This window comes from Cyprinus carpio, chromosome B24 (genome assembly GCF_018340385.1).
Source record: "Cyprinus carpio isolate SPL01 chromosome B24, ASM1834038v1, whole genome shotgun sequence".
Taxonomy (NCBI): Eukaryota; Metazoa; Chordata; class Actinopteri; order Cypriniformes; family Cyprinidae; genus Cyprinus; species Cyprinus carpio.
The window spans coordinates 12,061,388-12,081,106 of NC_056620.1; the positions used below are offsets into that span (position 1 = coordinate 12,061,388).

At 37.1% G+C, this 19,719-nt stretch overlaps 1 protein-coding gene across 2 annotated transcripts in view; it reads right to left on the reverse strand.

Annotated features, from left to right (window-relative positions):
* cntnap2a (contactin associated protein 2a) overlaps positions 1–19,719 on the reverse strand; it is a 352,125-nt gene that overhangs the window by 82,242 nt on the left and 250,164 nt on the right. For both annotated transcript variants that reach the window (XM_042752140.1, XM_042752141.1), the window contains exon 14: positions 954–1,110. In XM_042752140.1, the coding sequence (XP_042608074.1) occupies positions 954–1,110 (157 nt within the window). The remainder of the gene's footprint in view (positions 1–953; positions 1,111–19,719) is intronic.

A 19,719-nucleotide genomic window follows, 5' to 3' on the forward strand; every position in this document is an offset into this window, starting at 1 on the left:
TTTCTCTCTTCTTCTCTTTGCAAATCTAAGATGGAATATGTGGTGTTAAGGTGGATTGTTTATCTGTCTGCTCTTTAACAGCTGACTGGCATTACCAGCTACTGTATAAAGACCCATTAGAAAGGCTGTAAAGTGAAAGTGAAAGTGAAAAAAAAAAAAAGTGAAAGTGACGTGACATTCAGCCAAGTATGGTGACCCATACTCAGAATTCGTGCTCTGCATTTAAACCCATCCGAAGTGCCACACACAGAGCAGTGAACACACACACACTGTGAACACACACCCGGAGCAGTTGGCAGCCATTTTTATGCTGCGGCGCCCGGGGAGCAGTTGGGGGTTCGATGCCTTGCTCAAGGGCACCTAAGTCATGGTATTGAAGGTGGAGAGAGAACTGTACATGCACTCCCCCCACCAACAATTCCTGCCGGCCCGAGACTCGAACTCACAACCCTTCGATTGGGAGTCCGACTCTCTAACCATTAGGCCACGACTTCCCCAAATGAATGTGTCTCAAAGCAATACACACACACACATGCATTATAGACAATTCTATCAGAGAGTCTGACGAATGACCTCATTCCCCTCCTCTGCAATATCGCCCACAGCTCTCTTTAGTAATAAAGCCACAGAACACATCAGCCTGAGCTTTTGTTGATAGAAATATCAGGATTGGCTCTACTTAAACTTCTTTATCAGAACAATCTGTTTGCCATTTGCACAAGCGCTGAGGTCGAGACAACTGCGTCACGCAGCAGACACCGGTGTTTAATGAATACACAGAGACAATAAGGCAGATGGGAACATGACATGCTTGTCTCTCATAAGTTTGATAGGTGGGCTGAGAAGGTCAGTAACTCGCAAATAGCAACTTAGTCCAAAACTCATAATTAGCTACTGGCTTTGACGATCGCCATGGAAACAGCATATTGCTAATCAGATAATGTGTGCCTTACCACTGCTTCTGGTCGGCATCACAGTTGCAGTAGTATTTGGAGTCGGTGCAGTTGCGCTCAATGCCACATGCACATTTCTGAATGCCCGGCACAGATCCGCCCCAGTAAAAGTGCTTCTCGTTACCGCGGCCGACCCACCATGTGTAAGGTGTCCCATCTGCAAAAACATAAAAGACAGGGAAAGCACACCATTTACATTCATTATGTCTTCATTTTAACATATTATTAATAATAAGTGAAACATTATGTTAATAAAAAGACTCCATCTATCAATCGTTCCATCATTTCATTGTTCCATCCATCCATCGTTCTACCATTCCATCATTCATCAATCATTCCATCATGCCATTGTTCCATCCATCCATCCATCCATTAATCATTTTAATGATTTATACTTCCGTTCATCCACCATTCCATCCATCCATCCATCCATCCATCCATCCACCCATTTAATGTGTCATCCATCCATTCATCCATCTATCCATCATTTTAATGTTTCATCAATCCATTCATCCACCCACCATTCCATATCATCCATCCATTGTTCCTCATCCAACCATCCATCCATAAATTCCAAATGAATTCCAAGAAATCTTTGTCCATGGATGATTCTTGACATTAGCCAATAACTGCATGTAAGAGAGACTAAAGATTAAATAAATAAATAATACCACAAACATTTTTAGATCCAGCATAACCAGCACAGAATTAAATCAGTTTAAATATAAAAGGCTTGCTGTTTCAAAGTTGAGTAAAAAGGATGTAAACATGGTCAAGCAAGCCCTGGTCAAGGACATTTTTATTTTAATAGATCTATTCTGTCATTAAATGGCTGCCCTTCACATAAATAGCATACACCAAAAAAGGCAAAAATCCTTTTTCCAAAAAAACTACAACAACATAAAATACACATACAAGTATGTATATTTTTCAAAACCCTTTTATCCAAAGTGAATTTTAAAAAGTTAACTGCAAAGTTATATTTTTTTAAACCATTTCATGCATTCCATAGGAATTGAACCTATGACCTTGCCATTGCTAGTGCCTCTCTACTGTTTGAACACCAGCACAGCTACAGAATCCAACACAGAACTGAATCTCTGAACAGCTGTATGGCGGCTGCTTATAACATGCAGACAACAGTAATTACAGTGCTTGAGATCTGAAGAGTACTTTACGGTCTAGCCCACAGATACGAGTACTAATTCCCTCCGTGTGTAAAGACACAACAGGCTCAAAAGGATTAACACTTGGCTCTTTGGGAGCATGCATGGAGCTCTAGGGGCTGCTGAACTGCCATTCTCAAACGCTGATGTGTGTGCAAATGCCCACATCTGCATGCACAGAGGGAAGCAAGACAATCCAAACACAGTGTAGAGCTGGCAAGTGCACTAGAGGCAAACATACACACAAGCTTGTGACTACAGCGCACACACACACACACACGTATGCATGTGTGAATGCAGGAACCGTAGGCAGGAACCGAACCACACAAACACACACTGTCTCTCATGGCAGAACAATAGTTTCCCCAATTTACTTCATTAACTTGCAGAGAGATGAATTTCAGATGGATGCTGCAACTGTTTGAAAATTATTGGAACTTAATCACTGAGTTGAAACACTATTTCAGCAGATGACACACTGTTGGCTGCTGTCGTCATATATGCAAGAGCCTAATTACTTAAAACAAGCTTGATTCCGTGAGGCAGCTCCAGGGGAAATACATGTAAAATGTGCTGTGTGATAGAGCTCTGTGTAAATGCTTGATGTGTGACTACATCTCCAGCTTTACATTAAAATGTGCTTTACTGTGGCAGAGTAAATCTCCTCATCGAAACTGATGAAAATCTTTGCTGAAAAAGGGTTCTGGATTTCACGAAATGGAAAGAGGCACATGATATTTAAAATGTAATTTATTCCAACTAAAAGATACTGTTGATAAAAATACCAAGAAAAAAAGACATAATAATAAATAATATATGCTATTACTTCAGACTCATGTTGAATCTTGTTTATGCTATTACATTTTTAATACTATGTTCAGAACATCTCAAAAATGAAAATTTGGTCAAAGTTTGGTCTTTTAGACAGTATGACATCTTTTCATTGACTAAGGTATTATTTGTTAGCATGAATTATACACCATTTATTTTTAAGTGTATGTAAATGACAAAAAGGAAATATTTTAAAAATAGAATAAAATGTAATTAAAAATTAAATGTAAAGGACATTTATTGTAAGACAAAAAATATTTATTGACAAAGGGTTTTAAAGCATAAAAATAAAACATCCAAAAAAGGACACATCAAAATGATTAAAATAAAACAAACAAAAGTACAAAAACAAGATATTAATGCAAACAAGTACACACAATAGATTGAGAATGTGTTAAATAGCAAAACAAAAATAAAAAAAATCTTAAAAAACACGACCTAAAATTGTTGACTAAAATTATGTAATTTCACTCTAAATTAATATCTATTGCATGACGAAATATGGACTAAACTTTTTGTATAACAAAAACAAATAGTGAAAAGAAAAACCTTCAGTGTGGGATAAATCTATGATACTGATTTATCCCTTGTCTCCACAGATTTCAACGAAAAAATCCCAAAACGAGCAAAGGATAAAACGTATCCACAGTTTGAGCAGACAATCCCATCAGCTCAAAGACTTTCATTTCCACCACACTTAATTAGTAGCAAAGACTCCTGCTATTCCACTGTGGAGCTGAGAATAAAGACCAGCACATTTCAGCCTCAGCCGACAGGGCTGACAGATACAGGAGGGACCCGCACATGGAGACTGCAGGCAGGAAGCCAACCTCCCCGAGTGACTGAAGAGATGCCAAGCAGCAGCCAGACAGAGAGAACGAGTATGAGTGACAAGAAAAATGAACAAACAACAGAAGAAAAAAAACCATCATTGCTGTGATGGACAGACATTATGACAGATGGTGAGTGGACTCTGACACACACCGTACAGCCAAAACTCCTTAAAATTAAACCTTAAAAACGGAAATGCTGTGATTCAGGCACATAAAAAACAAACACAAAAAAAACACACACGCACACCCAAACCTCACCCCTCCCCGGGTCTGTCTTTATTTACATTAAGAATTAAACCCCTCACTAAACATCAAACTCTAGGGCCAATTGAGTTTGCTCCACCAGTGTTATCTGCATGGACTGCTTCCTGTTTCCCTCACCTCAGCTCACACCAAGCTCAATCAATCACTCCATTCACTCTTGGCTGGAAACACGGCCGCTGGGCCAGGCTAATTTAACAGCAAGATGGTGCTCTTTTTGTGCTCCTGCTGGGTTCTGAAACTGAGTTGATCATCCATTTGTAACCCAGACTCAGTGATTGTTAAACAGGTGTAAACAAGATTGGCAACTCCAGACTCTCAGAAAAGGCTGCAACCTCAGTAACTATAAAGATTTCGGTCCAGTTATAAAGGTTAAAGTCCAATTACGTTAATGTCACAAAATAAATATATAAGAATCTATAAATATTTATAAGAATGCCAGTCAGAATCCAAAATTCAGATGAATCATGAAATATTGATAAATCAGTGAATTTAAACTGATGAATCGATTGGGGTCGGTAAGACTGTTTTACAGTAAAAACAATTATAAAAATAAATAAATAATAGTGTGAATTATTATTACAATTTAAAATAAAAGTTTTCTATTTTCAAATATTTTCAAATTTCATTTTCACATTTTTTCAGGATTCTTTGATTAATATAAAGTAAAAAAGAACATAGAATAGAGCATGTAATTTATTTTGTGCTAAATAAAGGTATTAATTTATTTAAAATATATTCTTTTACTTACTGATCCCAATTTATTTTGAACAGTTGCTCAATTGTGAAAATTGACTTCACATAGTGTGTCAAGCATAGTGTGTCAAACATACTCTGTCAAACATAACCATTTTCCTGGGCAGTAACAATAAAAATATTTAAAACTGGGATAATGGGTGATAAAAGGTATCTTTTCATGTTAATCTAAGTTTTTGTCCTAACCAGCCATGACTTTGACACGTGACAAGCGACAGGGAATTCTATTTTAGAAATGACTTCTATTTTAGAACAAAAATATATAGACTATGAAAATGATAATCTCAGGTACTGATTACTGTATGTGCTTTATTCAATGTTAACGTGTTAAATGTGAGCTTGAATATCATTTTGCGTTACCATTATAGCCATTCTGAAAGCAACAATAAATAGTTTACCTCAGATTTTGAAAAACTTAAGCAAACATACTTAAAACTATGAACTCATTGGGATTCAACAAGTGCATTCCTTCACAACGATGGTATCAGTCACTCCTCAGTATTCACTTTTAATAATGTTTAAAAGAGTGTTAACACTTCGGTATAGAGACCAGTTTTCACTATTAAGTTGCTTATAAGCATGCCTTTCACTATTAAGTTGCTTATAAGCATGCCTATTATTAACATATTAGCTGTTTATTAGTACTTATAAAGCACATATTCTACATGACCATATTCTTCATCCCTAATCCTATCCAAAACCTTAACCTTAATAACTATTAATAAGCAGCAAATTAGTAGTTTACTGAGGCAAAAGTTGTAGTTGACAGTTTGTTAATATCGAGAATCGGACCTTAAAATAAAGTGACCAAAAGGTTTAATATTTATGAATTAGATTATAAACTTATCCTGTCCTAGACAGACAAATTGCCTGCGCTGGAATCTTATTGCGTTTGGTATGGACATGGTGTAATAGTTATTTTTGTAGCCAAGACTTTATGCTGTAACTAACTTTCAAAAACCAACTAACCCTGAGAAAATATTTATTTGTCTAAAAAGGGTGACAACTAGTACCAGCGCCCCGTATATACAGTATGGGTATGTTTGATATTCACCTCAATCAAACCCCAGTGCGAATATCCCATATCACTTCCTCCATAACGATAAGCTGAAGGTTAATTTGATTTTTGTGACAAACAAAAAGCAAAGAAAATGAAACTCACCAACAACAACAGCTGTTTAGGGAAAACACTAAAAGAATTGGTCTCGTTTGTGAGATTCGTACTGTATTTGCATGCGTATGGCTCCCCAATGAGCCTGATGTGCCTCGAGAGCCATTTTATAAATGAAACTTCAAATTTCAGCGCCAACATTTCCAACACTTTCTCTCTCTCCCTTTCTTTCTTCCCCCAAACAACAGAATCCTGGCACAAATATTTCAATCCCTCCCAGAAAAATCGATCGGCGAGACACAAATCTCATTTCCATCGTATCTAGTTCTTCTTGCCTGGGACCCACATTACGCCATCCCTTTTGAATTTGCAGCTCTCTGTCACTTCAAAGGACACGTCCCTGCATCTTTATCAGTCATGTCTAATCTAAGGTCCCCTCGTGCCTCGTCCCATTTTATCTAAGTGATGTAAAAAAGAGTGACGTCTTTCTTCCACCCTTTCATGTGAGAAGGAGAGTCCTGCTGCCACATGTAAATGCTGGGATCTTGGCTCGACACATCAGGACCTTGAATGACAGCTTCATTTTCCTGTCAGGAGGATCACAGTGGTGAGAGCCAGCTCTTCAGAGCCAGAATGGCTGTTCACGTCACTGTCTATCGCAAAACACCTGTCTGCCTTTCCCGGGGGAAAGTCTGACACGATAGCCAGGAAGAGGAGCTCATCAGACCAACCTAAATTGGGAGAGCACTGCTTTCCTCCTGGAAAAAAAGGCAGCCCCCACATTGAAGCCTGGCACTGATCGAAAATTCATCTCATCATCAGTCTGGCTGAGGAGCTTCTCTCTGGAGGACATGGACGGCTCTTTTCACAAGTTGGGGAGATTACTGTTGCATAATGATTCGCTGACAGTACAACCCACTGTGTAGAATGAACCCCAGTGGGAGCCTGGTATTGATCGGTACTCTCTCTTTCCTTAAATAGAGAATGGCTTGATAAATGGGCCTTATCGAGCTTATCTGTTACGGTAGGTGTGAGGAGACACACGCTGATGGATGCTTTTCAATGAAATATAGAGGGATTATTAGAGCACAGAGTTACATGCTGATGTCTCTGGTGACTAAATGTGCACAAAACATCATCATAATGTGTACAGGGTGATACCGACAAAAATCTTGAGATGGAGGGAGCTGTGGCCTGGTGAGTAGCAAAGTTCCATTGTGAAAGATCTGTCGCAGATTTCATCTTGATTTAGATACTCACTCTCCTACATGTAGATTCATGTTCTGTCTTTAATACGAGGGAAAAAGCAATAAAAATGACAAAGTGAAGAGGTAAACACCTAATATCCAATATTACAGATATAATTCACCCAAAAATGAAAATTCTGTCATCATTTGACTCACCCTCATGTCGTTCCAAACCTGTATGATTTTCTTTCTAATTTGAAAAGTAGGGCCCTGTGATTTCCGTGATGTGGAATACACAGGCGAAATCACAGAATCCAGTCATAAAAATGGAATTTACAGTATAACATGGAATGTCACAGAATTCGTCAAATTTTGGATGAATAAATCAAAAGTAGGTCAGTACACTTAAATCAAAACAGGATACGGATTAGTGTCTATGAATATTAAGCCACATAAATACTATTTAAATATGAATCCTGCATGTTGTGCTTATCTCCGTGTGAATGAATGGCGCAGACGCACTGTATCATTTACTACATACATACTAAAGCGCACGCGATGCTTACTGTGCTTTCAGCCTCTGCCACCTCAATATATGACTAGATGAACACAATCTCTAGAACTGTCCTGAGAGTCACTTGATGAGCATTTTACTATTTCTTTTGATAAAGGCCTTCACGGTAACCCGTCAAAGTAAAAGTTTAACTTGACTGTGACAGAAATACAGTATATTACTGAATTTAATGATAGTAATACTACTAATAAAATTATTAAAACATTATTTTTAAGGAATATTTACCAGAATTTATTTACAAGAAAAATGTAACAACACAATACCGAAATTTTCACATCTAGTCCCTAGCTTAGGGTTTATTTAGACCAAAACTAGTGTCGATGATTGTTTGAATTGTGGAAAGACAAACCCAGACCGTTTTGGTGAGTTTTATTTTGTTTCTGTAGAGTTTGAATGAAGCTTGCTTTACTATGGTATGCAAGGTAAAAAAAAAATTGTAAATGGTGTCTGCTGGGTTTGAAGAGATTGATAAAGGCAGTTTGAGTTTAAACAAAAGTGATATTATGATAAAACAATTACCTATCTCTCTAGGAATCCCTTTATAATGTTGTCAGATTCAAGCCTTCACTGACAAAAATTAGCACTTTTTAAGACAAACATTTACAATTCGCAAAAATATATAACATATAACTTATAACTTATATTTGCAGTCCACTTCACGACTGACGGCAGTGGTCGCGGAAAATAACTGTACTGGACTTCTTTAATTAGTCACTTACTTAGACATGGTTGAGAAATACAGTTTCACATGCAATGTAAATGGGTGGTTTGGGGTCAGAGATACTGGTACCAGGGTATGGTTGCACCAGCCACTCGTAAGTTCTTACTCAAATTACAATGTTAAGTCCACACTAGAGGCTTAGTAACTACTTGCTAGTTTGTACCTGAATCTATACATTATTTGGTTTCACCAGTTGTTCGTAAAGCAGGATGTAGGTAATAGTTCGCAAGCTCTCTGTAAAGTAATGCGTAGTCGCATAATATGACGTTTACCCTAAATCATCCAATAGAAACCTTCAAATATGTGAGCAGAGTGTGGGGTGTTGAAGACATGCTAAAAAAGAAACGAAGTATGTTTATTCACATATTGTTCTCTCTCTTAATATGTATGTGAGTTTAAATGTCAGCAGCATCATATATGCCTGAAGGACTGAAGGTTGTCAGGTAAAAGAAGAGCATATTGATGCAGTTTACTCTGCTATTTTATTCCAACCATTACTCCTGACCAGATGCTTCCTTAAATATTTAGTTTATACGTAGAGTTAGACTTCAACTAAGTGTAATGGTGCAACAAAAAAATTTAGTAGTGCGTAAGTTGTAATTTAGTAGTTCTCATTTACGTCAAAACTAGGCTAAGTTGTAACTTACTTACAGCTGGTGCAACCAGCCTCAGGTTATTAACTATTAATGTGGGAGACCAGGTCTGTAGCATGGAGATTGATAAAAATAATTATGATTATAAAAATATGATTAATGGTCAGTTACTTTTATCAGCTACTATTGATCTATCAGACAAATCAAGACAAACAGGTAAAAAAGTAAACAAGTAAAATCTTCAGCAATGTCAAGCATAATATGATTTTTTTGAACAACTTTGATGTACTGTTGGAGTGTATGAAATACACATGTAATGTTATAGGCAACACAGTCTATGTGATTCTATGTTAACAAGTAGGCATTGTTGAATCAAATTTACTTGATTTTTTGCAGTTTTTTCTCCTGTTTTGTGTGGTCCACTTGTCTTTGCACCCTGGGAAGGGCACTGCTGTCACAATGCAGTTTTTTGTTAGTATTATTTAAATTACAGGTAATTTAACTTGTACAGTATTTACAGTTGAAGTCAAAAGTTTACATACACCTTGCAGAATCTGCAAAATGTTAATTATTTTACCAAAATAAGAGGGATCATACAAAATGCATGTTATTGTTTATTTAGTACTGTCCTGAATATTTCACATAAAAGATGTTTACATATAGTCCACAAGATAAAATAATAGTTAAATTTATCAAAATGACCCCGTTCAAAATTTACATGCACTTGATTCTTAATAATGTGTTGTTACCTGAATGATCCACAGCTGTGAAACTGATTGTGTTTCAGTTTCACTACCGATGGGAAGTAATGTACTGGCAGACAGTAAGTGAGCAGATGATCAGGATGGTGGTGCAGAGTGATGGCCATCAACCCTGCATGTCAACAGCTTCATTCAGTCCAAAATGATGTTTAAATGGAAGACTTCACAGAGATGCTCAGTGGCCTGTTTGCCATCACCCACATGCCCTACATTAAGTTGTGACGGTTGTGAGACACTTGTTGTTTTTGCTAATTTTTAAGATAAATCAAGTTATTTTTTTTTTAATTATTATTTATTTATAGAGCACAATTAAAACAACGCAAGGTTGACCAATGTGCTGTACAATAGTAACTAGTAAAAAGGAGACCAACAGCCCAGAAGGAAAAAAAGAGTAAGAAATAAATAAGCAATTAAAACAAACATCATAGCAAAGAAGGAGACCCACTTTGTTTACTCAATGTGTTGAGCCAAAGGCTAACTCCAATAAATGCAATTTCAAATTTCTTTTAAAAGAACATTCTCTCATTCTGATTCCCAGTGATAGTTTCATTTATATTCTTGTACACTTAAAATGCTTTCATCATGGCTGTAAATTGTTGATGCACTGTACTCTGGGTAGCAAACACAGTACTAAAATATTTTAACATGTTTTAATAAAAAATACTTTTGTAAATATGTTTGGATTACCTTTTGATTTGTAATGTTATTCTGAAGTATAGTATTACAATTTTACTTAACTATATTATATGCACACACACACACACACACACACACACACACACACACACACACACACACACACACACACACACACACACACACACACACACATTACAACATAGCAAAATATAGTAGAAACAAAATTACAAAGTACTGTAAAGAATACAGTACAATACTGTTTTGTAGTTATACAGTACACTGATCTACATACTGTAAAGTTGCATTACAGTACTGCAACCATGCTGCCAGTGACTTACTGTAAAAATACAGGGAAATTTTTAACAGTGTGCCCTGAGGTATTTCTCTCCCTTTTCTCTTTTATCACAGGAGTGAGATGCTGTTCTGTCAGACAAAACTCCCTTAACAATATCTGTATTGATCCACCTGGCAATCTGACGCCGTTTCTATTTGACTTCGTCCGGCTTAAAGCGAGACCAGAGAGTGATTTACACTCTAGCAGTTTGCACTAGCCAAGCCTCTCTCACTTCTCAGTCTTAAGGAGGTAATTGGACATCCAAAGACAGGTAATGCAGAAGATATGGCATCATTAGCTTCCTTGTTTCCCTCCAGATAACACAAATATCCAGCCATCTCCAGTAGTCATTAAAAAAAAAAATCCTCTGGGCTGATTTGGCAGGCAAGAGATAACAGGCCAAAACATGTTTAACAACAGCCAAGCAGGGGTGAGAAGGGTCACTGGTCCAAACTCTACAATCATGTGCTGTGTACATCTGCCAGAGTTTAGAGAGGTGAAGATATTGTGCTCATCATGGATTTATGCATGTTTCTTCAACTACGAAAACTTTTTAGAGCACTTCAAACTAGATCATCTGTCTGCTAACAATGTCCAGTGATGGACAAAATCTTAAATTATGTGTTGTATTTAACAGCATCTTGAAATTTTAGCACAATGGCATTTTGAACATTTTTAAAATAACTATTTCCTATTTGTATTATATTTTATTATATTATAAAAGTTTTCTGTGATGCAAAGCTGAATATTCAACATCATTACTCCAGTCTTCAGTGTTACATAATCCTTCAGAAATCATACTAATATGCTGATTTGGTCCAGAAGAAACATTTCTTAGTACAGTTTTTTTTCAACTGCTTACACACAAAATCTTTACTTGTCCCACAATTTCTGAAACCTGGCACTCAAACACCAGAACCACGCACCAAATCTGCAAAACCATACACTAATTCTCGGCCTTTGACTCCATTTTCTATTTCATAAAACACTTTTTGCAAAAAGCAACACAAAATTCTCTATGTAACACACAAATATCTATCAGGAAGTATATTGATTTCCTTTTTGTGTGTGTGCAATTCATGGATTTGTGTTTAAAGTTTTTGAAGAAAAAAAAACGGGGGCAAAGTTTTAAAAATTTGTGTAAGCAACTGAAAAAAACTATTATCAGTGTTGAAAACAGCTGTGTATTTATTTGGAATAGAAATCATTTATAACCATGTAAAAGTCTTTCCTGTCACTTTTAATCAACTTTCTGCATTCTTGCTGAACACATTTTCATGTTTCAAGATTAAACATTCTGGTTTGGGACCAGAGTTAAAAAAAAAAAAAAAAAAAAAAAATCTACATAAAGGAAAAATAGAGATGTATTTCAGTACAAACCAAACTCTAGAACAAGTGCCAAATTTGAAGAACCACCCACATACAAATCAATGGACTAACTTTATGTTGTAGTGCTGTACCCCCCGGCCCACTATAGACATGATATCCATCACAGAAAGTCCTAATAGTATTTGTAAATGAGAATACAGTGAAGCTCATCTTGTTTGAAATTAATAGTCTTCTTCCCAAAGATATCATAAAATTTAACATTTTCCCTTGAATTATTGAAGATTCAAGGATTTAAGGTGAAAGCTTCTTTGCAGGCACATTTTTCAGCAGTGATATCAAGCTGATATAAATACCTCCAGCACTGCATTGAAGGGTTTTAGAATTCCATTAGTGCTTTACACCCTTTAGCCAAGAGAATAAGTTTCTGTCTGACTCTCCACTGCTAGAAAATTGCCATCACAGGTGCAAAGCATAATATAGCTGAATTACACGGCACTGAAGAGGAGCATGATCACAGGAGATCAAAGGTCACCAAAAATAACAACAGATGCAAATAAAAGATTATTTTCTAAAATGCCACATTTAAATAATTTTGGTGCATTCAAAAGTTTGGAAAAGTTCTGGCATTTACTCTTTGAAGCCCTTCTTATTGTTTTATTTTCTCTTTGAATTACTTCTTCCTTTCACATTTATTTCTCAGAGTAATTTTTTTCACTTAATGAATCACCATAGAAATTCATCTTACACTCTTACTGGCCTTCAGACAGGTATGTCACACCGATTTATATTCCCTTATGAGTATTCCAAGTCCAGTGATCCAGTTTTGTTTCAGCTCAATAGTCGAGCCTTCATGCATATCTGAATAATTACAATGTCCCTTCCGATGGCTGGCAAAATAAAACGTTGAGCTGGAATGTTGTCGTAAACGAAAACAATGAACATTTATAAAATGAAAATTAATTGTGCCTTGTTAATTGCCTTTTTCACCTGAAAAGGACACAACAAATTTTCTCTCAGGCTTCATTATAATTTGCAGCTGAGTGCGAGCATGTCAGGACGGAATCATCATTCTTTGGACAGGCTGCCTCTCTTGACGCTAAGTGCATCAAAATCACTGATTGGACGGATTGTTATTGCAGGTCATCTCAATCAGCTCTGCTGTGTTGAATGCTAATGAAAGGGTAATATGAAGAGAGAGAAATTGCTGGGCAGAAAACATGGTGAAGTCGCCCCATTTTGAATGAATCTTTTGGTGGTAAAGGGACAGTTCACTCAAAAACAAAAATTGGAAATGTCATTCCAAACCTTTATGACTTAAAATACAGTGGTGGCAAAAATGAATAAAACACTAGTTTTTTTTTTTCAGTACATCGAAGAAATTTACATAAAATGGTTCTGTAATATCTCCTAAGCTCCACAACATCCCAGCATAAACACTCCTGATAAAACTAGTTATAAATATAGCTGCAAGCAGCAGTTACGGGGCCAAGCACTCCAGAGGCAAATGGAGGAGCTAAGCATGGCACGGAGCATCAGACCAAATGCAGAAATGAGTAATTGAAGCAATTTAAGGATGATTGTAATTGAAATGGCGAAAAAAATCATAAATACAAGCACTAGTATTATGATTAAATGGCTTATCACTTTTGACCAACAGGTGGCGCTGTAATCAAATCATTTTGGTGTGTTCTGTGTGAGGTGACAATGGCACACAGAATGTTTGGTGTCAATATGCCAAAGCATTGCAGAGATACAGGCTGAAGTGTCATTTTGGCAACTTGCCTGAAATTCGTCGCTGTGGTATGCAATAACGGTTTTGTCTATCGACACAAAATCCATAACATTTTGTCAGCACAGTCTGAAGATCATCTAACTCGATTTTGGTGAAAATCGGACTAACGGTTGACGAGGAGTTCAAAAAAGTAGGTTTTCAACATAAATCAAAATGGCGAATAGGAAGTTTAGCATACTCTGGCATATTGGGTATCTATGTTGTCGGCATAAACCACATAATATTTTGAGACCAGTTTCATTTCAATAGGCTAATGCAATAAAAAGTTATTAGCATTTTTATATCTGTAATTATTAATGGTTAATGAATGGTTTATTACTCTTGACAAATAGGTGGCGCTTTTACCAAATTTATGTTGCATGGTCAGTGTGAGGTGACAATGGCACATACAAAGTTTGGTGTAAATATGTCGAAGCTTTGCCGAGATACAGCCTCAGATGTATTTTGGCATCTTACGAACAAATTTGTTGATGCGCTAAACGAAAACCCTTTCGTATATCAACACGAAATCCATAACTTTTTGTCAGCACACTCTGAAGATGATCTGAGTCAAATTTGGTGAAAATCGGACTAACGGTCTAGGAGGAGTTTGAAAAAGTAGGTTTTCAACATGAATCAAAATGGCGGACAGGAAGTATGGCCAATTTTAGCATAATTGGTATCGATGTTCTCAGCATGACCCAAAGAATATAGAGAGACCACATTTATTTCAATAGTCTAATTTATTCAAAAGTTATTAGCATATATTAGATATTTCATTATAACTTTTGACCACAAGGTGGCGCTGCCCCCAAACTTTTTGAGCACCAAGAGGGCATGGAGCCGAAGATTTTTGTAATTATTTTCTTAACGATACGATAATGCATTCAAAAAATACAGCATTTTGAAACATAATTCAAAATGGCCGACACCTAAAATGGCCGACACAGGACAATTGGATACCATTCGACTCGGCATGACCCACCGAATACAAAAAGACCAGTTTTGTGATTTTTGGCCAAACCATTCAGAAGTTATAAGCAAAAATATGATTTTTTCATATCTCCTGACCACTAGGTGGCGCTGCGTCGAATCACTGCAGGTAGTCTCAGGTCATGCTTGTTATAACACCCACCAAGTTTTGTCTCAATACTACAAACCATTGCGGAGTTATAGCCTCACAAGCATTTTTGTGTGTTTTTCGTAGAATTTTTTCGCATGGTATTTGAGAACGGTTGCACGAATCAACTTGAATTCCATAACTTTTTGCTGCCATGGTCTGAAGATGATCTGAGCCAATTTTCATGAAAATCGGACCAACCGTCTAGGACGAGTTCGAAAAAGTATGTTTTTCGAACAATTGAAAATAGCGAAAAAACTAAACCTTGCGATTTTTGAATTTTGGGGTCCATTCGACTCGGAATGAGCCAAGGATTCAGAGGAAAAAAATTTCCTTCTGTGGCTTACGGTTCAAAAGTTATTAGCAAAAAAAATTGATATTTTGGACAAGTGGTGGCGCTAGAGAGTTTGAGTTAGAGACTTCAAATTTGCTATAGTTAATGTTGGGACAGTCCTCTATCAGTGTGCCAAATTTCACAACTTTCCTGCAAGCGGAACTATGGGCAGCCATAGACTTGCGGCGGAAGAAGAAGCAGAAGAAGAAGCAGAAGAAGAAGAAGAAGAAGAAGAAGAAGAAGAAGAAGAAGAGGAAGAAGAAGAAGAAGAATAACGCCAATGATTTCAATAGGTGCCTACACACCTTCGGTGCTTGGCCCCTAATAATCTTGGCTACCACTGTATGTATGACATACAAGATGATTTTTAGCTTCTTTATCTAAAATGTATTTGTAATACAGGAAACGGAGCCTGGCCCACAGCTCCGAGATGGTCATCTTCCCACAATGGGAACATGACTCATCCAACGAACGCCACCTCAGTGTGTTTAATGCCCAGACATGTGAGGCAGCGATCGTGACCATCACCCGTCGCCAGGTATTGACCACATCCAGAAATGGCTCTGAGGCGAAAAGCTTGTTGCATTGCACCTGCTGCCTTTTTATGCTCACACTGTGATCAGCTGCAGCTGGATGAAATATTTGCATGCCAATGTGCATTGGCTCGTTTAGTTTACACTCAAAGTAGATTGGTCTCTCGAAGCAAGATCCCAATTCGTCGGTCACCGACATGACGTCTAGAGGGACCGACTGAAAGGGAACCGTGTTTCAATTAAGAGCCTTTAACTTCAATGGAAGCTTTCTATTTAAAATGTCCTTCATATTATATATTTTTAAATATTTTTCACTGTAAGAAAAAAATGGTTCTTTTAAGAACCAACAACGGTTCTTCTATTGTGTCTCTAACTTTTATTCATAAGAACTTAAAACCTGAATAACTGAAAGTAGCTAAAAAAACTCCATAAACCAGTCAAAGACACTAAAAGGCAACCGAAAGTGCAGTGCAGCTCTAACAACAGCAGATTTGCCACAAAAAAAGCTCTCATAAAAACACTATGCTTAGATCATCCTCTCTCATGAACCAAGGTTTGACAGATTGGATCCCTTAAAGCTTTAAGACATTGTCAAGCATTTCATTTGGATGTGGGATGAAGCATCACTGGGAATCAGTCAGATTGGATGCAGCATCCATAAATCGCTCTCTGGCTGTCAAATACTCCAGTCAGATGACAACCGTGCAAGTAACCCACCATCTCTGAGCCATCAGAAATTAAAAATCCTCTCTAGTGTGCCTTCTGTAGGCCAGACCTCAGTGTGCAAGCAAACCAATCAACAGAAAGCAGATGCCCTGAGGATAAAGGTTGAGGGAACCAGGCAAAACCTGTCAGCACGTTGTCCTCTCCTGAACAAAACTCCTTTCCCTCCTGGACTCTGAAATGTAGTTTGCCCTTGCTCAAAAAGAAGCCAGCCTGAAAGAGAAAACAGAACTTTGGTGGACTATGGTTTGGGATTGGCGTAGGCTGCAGTGAACTCTGGTAGCTTTCTCTACAAATCAATAATTCAAGAAGAATCATCGAGAAAACAAGAGTGAGAGATAAGAGGTCGAAATTCAGCTCATTTTCCTTCACATTTTTTTCATGAACACAGTACAACAAATTATTGTTAATAGCATAAGTATTTGGTGTTTTAAACCACGCAGGTACGTGAGAGTGAGCTTATGGAAGCACCAATAATCGAAAAAATATACTTTCAAACATACTGATAAACTAACATGTTAAATATAAAATTTGATTATAATTTGATAGCCAAATTATAATAGGCCGCCTAATAAAAATAATAATAATAATTATTATTATAATTTAATACACTAATAGGAGAATGAGCCTAATATCATCTTGACTATCGACAAAGATAGAAGATATAAAACAATGAATTTGTTTTTTTTTTTTTTTTTTTTTTTAGAATCATCCAGGTGATGAGAGCTTTTCTGAGACATTGAGAACATGGCACCAACAACTTCACCAAAGAAAATTCATGTGAAGCTTCCTGTGGTATAAATTACCTATAGAGCTTTTTTGAGAGACTCTTTTAGTGAAGCGACAAGGTCAAAGAACACTTTTATGACCTAAAGTCATTCTCAACAGGCACTAACACCGCAGTGAATCATGCAAAGCTTCTTCATTACTGGTCTCACAGGGGTGCTGAAATAACCCTTTATGAAGTCTTGAACCTACTCTACACCGCAGAGAGAGTGAAACCGAGTTTTCAGAGAAGAACTCCTGAGATCACTTGACAACGCTTTCACACTTGACAGAAAACAAAGCACATTATCGAAAATAAATAAATTAAAAAAAATAATTAATTTGTTGAGGCAACCTTTTTTTTAATATTCATTAATTCTTGCACTGATTAAAGGGATATTGAACCTAAAAATTAATGTTCTGTCATCACTTCCTCACCCTTACATTTTTCTGTAAAACACACAAAATAAGAATTTAGTTGTTATTTCTCAAACATACAAAAATATGCAAAAACACCATAAGCACATTTATTCCTTTAATCATGTTGTCAAACCTCACTGTTTTGTGGTAGCATCTCCTAACCTTTTAACAACATTCTCCAGCTCCAATGTTTCACGGTAAACATTCACAAAGAAAATATTACATTTGTTTGTAGTTCAACATGTCAATCTCTCAACTTCATAGCCTTGAGATGGAAATAGCCTTTAGACTCCTGTCAGTCAACACAGAGGGAGGGAGCAGAACAGATGCACCAATCTTATCTGATTTGATCACAGCCGCAGCTTGAAGAAATCTACCTGCTCCCACACATAAACCTTTATTTAGATGCAGAAGGTTTGTCACTGGCAGCTTTCCAACATACAATTCTAAAAGCCAGCTACTTATGTGTGTGTATGTGTGTGTGTGTATATATATATATATATATATATATATAAAGAAACTAAAGAATAAGATCAAACAAAATCCAAACAAACATGCATTATAAACAAGCAGACAGACTGTCACTGTACACGTTGTTTATGTCTGTCAGAAAGAGAATAACATTAAACTGAAGACTCTGAATGTCTCTCTTCTTCAAGTTAAGAATTGAAAAATAACAAAAACTGTAGAAGCTGTGCATCTATAAATAGCATTCCAGCTTAAAAAAAAATACATTAAAACTGAACCTAATTTCCCAAGCTTTTCCTCTGAGAATTCAAATTTCTCTCTCATTACCCTTCTAGTGTAATTTTCTCAACATTTCAGTCACCATTTTTCAGATTTTACCATGTAACTCGCTCACAGTTCCATTGTCAGTGAACAGTGGCAGCTTCAAGGAGAAAAAAGAATGGAACCGACTCTAAATATTATCCTGCAGTGGCATCTAAAACACTCACAATCGCTCAGTGACCGAGGTGTCGTCCTTACAGGTCATACTCTCTTACCGCAAGGGTGCGGCATTTCCATACTTCTAAAGATTAGGAGTCACATTCCAGTGTTCCCGGATGCTCAAAGCCACTCCTTGGAGCTTGTTACTGGGAATAACCTTGTCAAAAGCGCACTGAGTGACTTTTTGTGCGTATATTCAGTCATCCTGAGCGGGAGACAAAGAACCGCCCGCCACAAGGTCATGCATAAACATAAGCTGTATTTCTGGGTAATAAGAAACAGGCTTTGGACTGATGGACTTTTTATCCCTAAGGGAAATATTCCCTGAGGAGAATACATTGTCCTTCATGTTCACGTCAGTAAACAGAAACCTCCTCGAGTGGCGCTGAAAGTGACATTGGAGTGAAAGGAGAGAAAATGTGAGGATTATTGTCTCGTTGTGACATAAAAGAACAACTACGAACGAATCAGAGGTGAAAGAAAAGCCAGTGGATTTCTAAGAGGAAAATGGTCATGAGAGTTGAACTGGAGATACAAATCTGAGTCGTGATTGGGTATTGTGCCAAGAACTACTGACAACATGAAGCATGACCTTCTCTCTGCACTGACATCACATCTTCTCTGCTATTTCCCTCTGCTCCAGAGAAGAAGGAAATGAAGAGACCAAGCTTATTGTGATGAAGTATAGGGCCTTGTGGGTGACAGCATTGGGAAGATTGTCTCCGCCAGCTTGCAGCCAGAAAATGCATTTTATCCGATCACTCGACTGAACTGGACTTTGAATATCAGTCCTTCTCTCATCAAAAAGTTTGAGTTCCTTCTTTTCTTCTTCATGGCATGGAACGGACTCCCACGACTGTATTTTATTTTTTCATAAGGACATTAAAATAATGACAGAGGGCTTCTGAATCTCTGAATATAATTGATGTTCTCTTTGCTTATATAGTGAATTCACCATTGGCTCCATTGAATTTATCGGTTCATGCAAAGTTCAGATCTGTAGTTTTTGTCTTAGCACAAGGAGTTCAGTCGTCTTTTCGAGTGACAGGGTTAGAT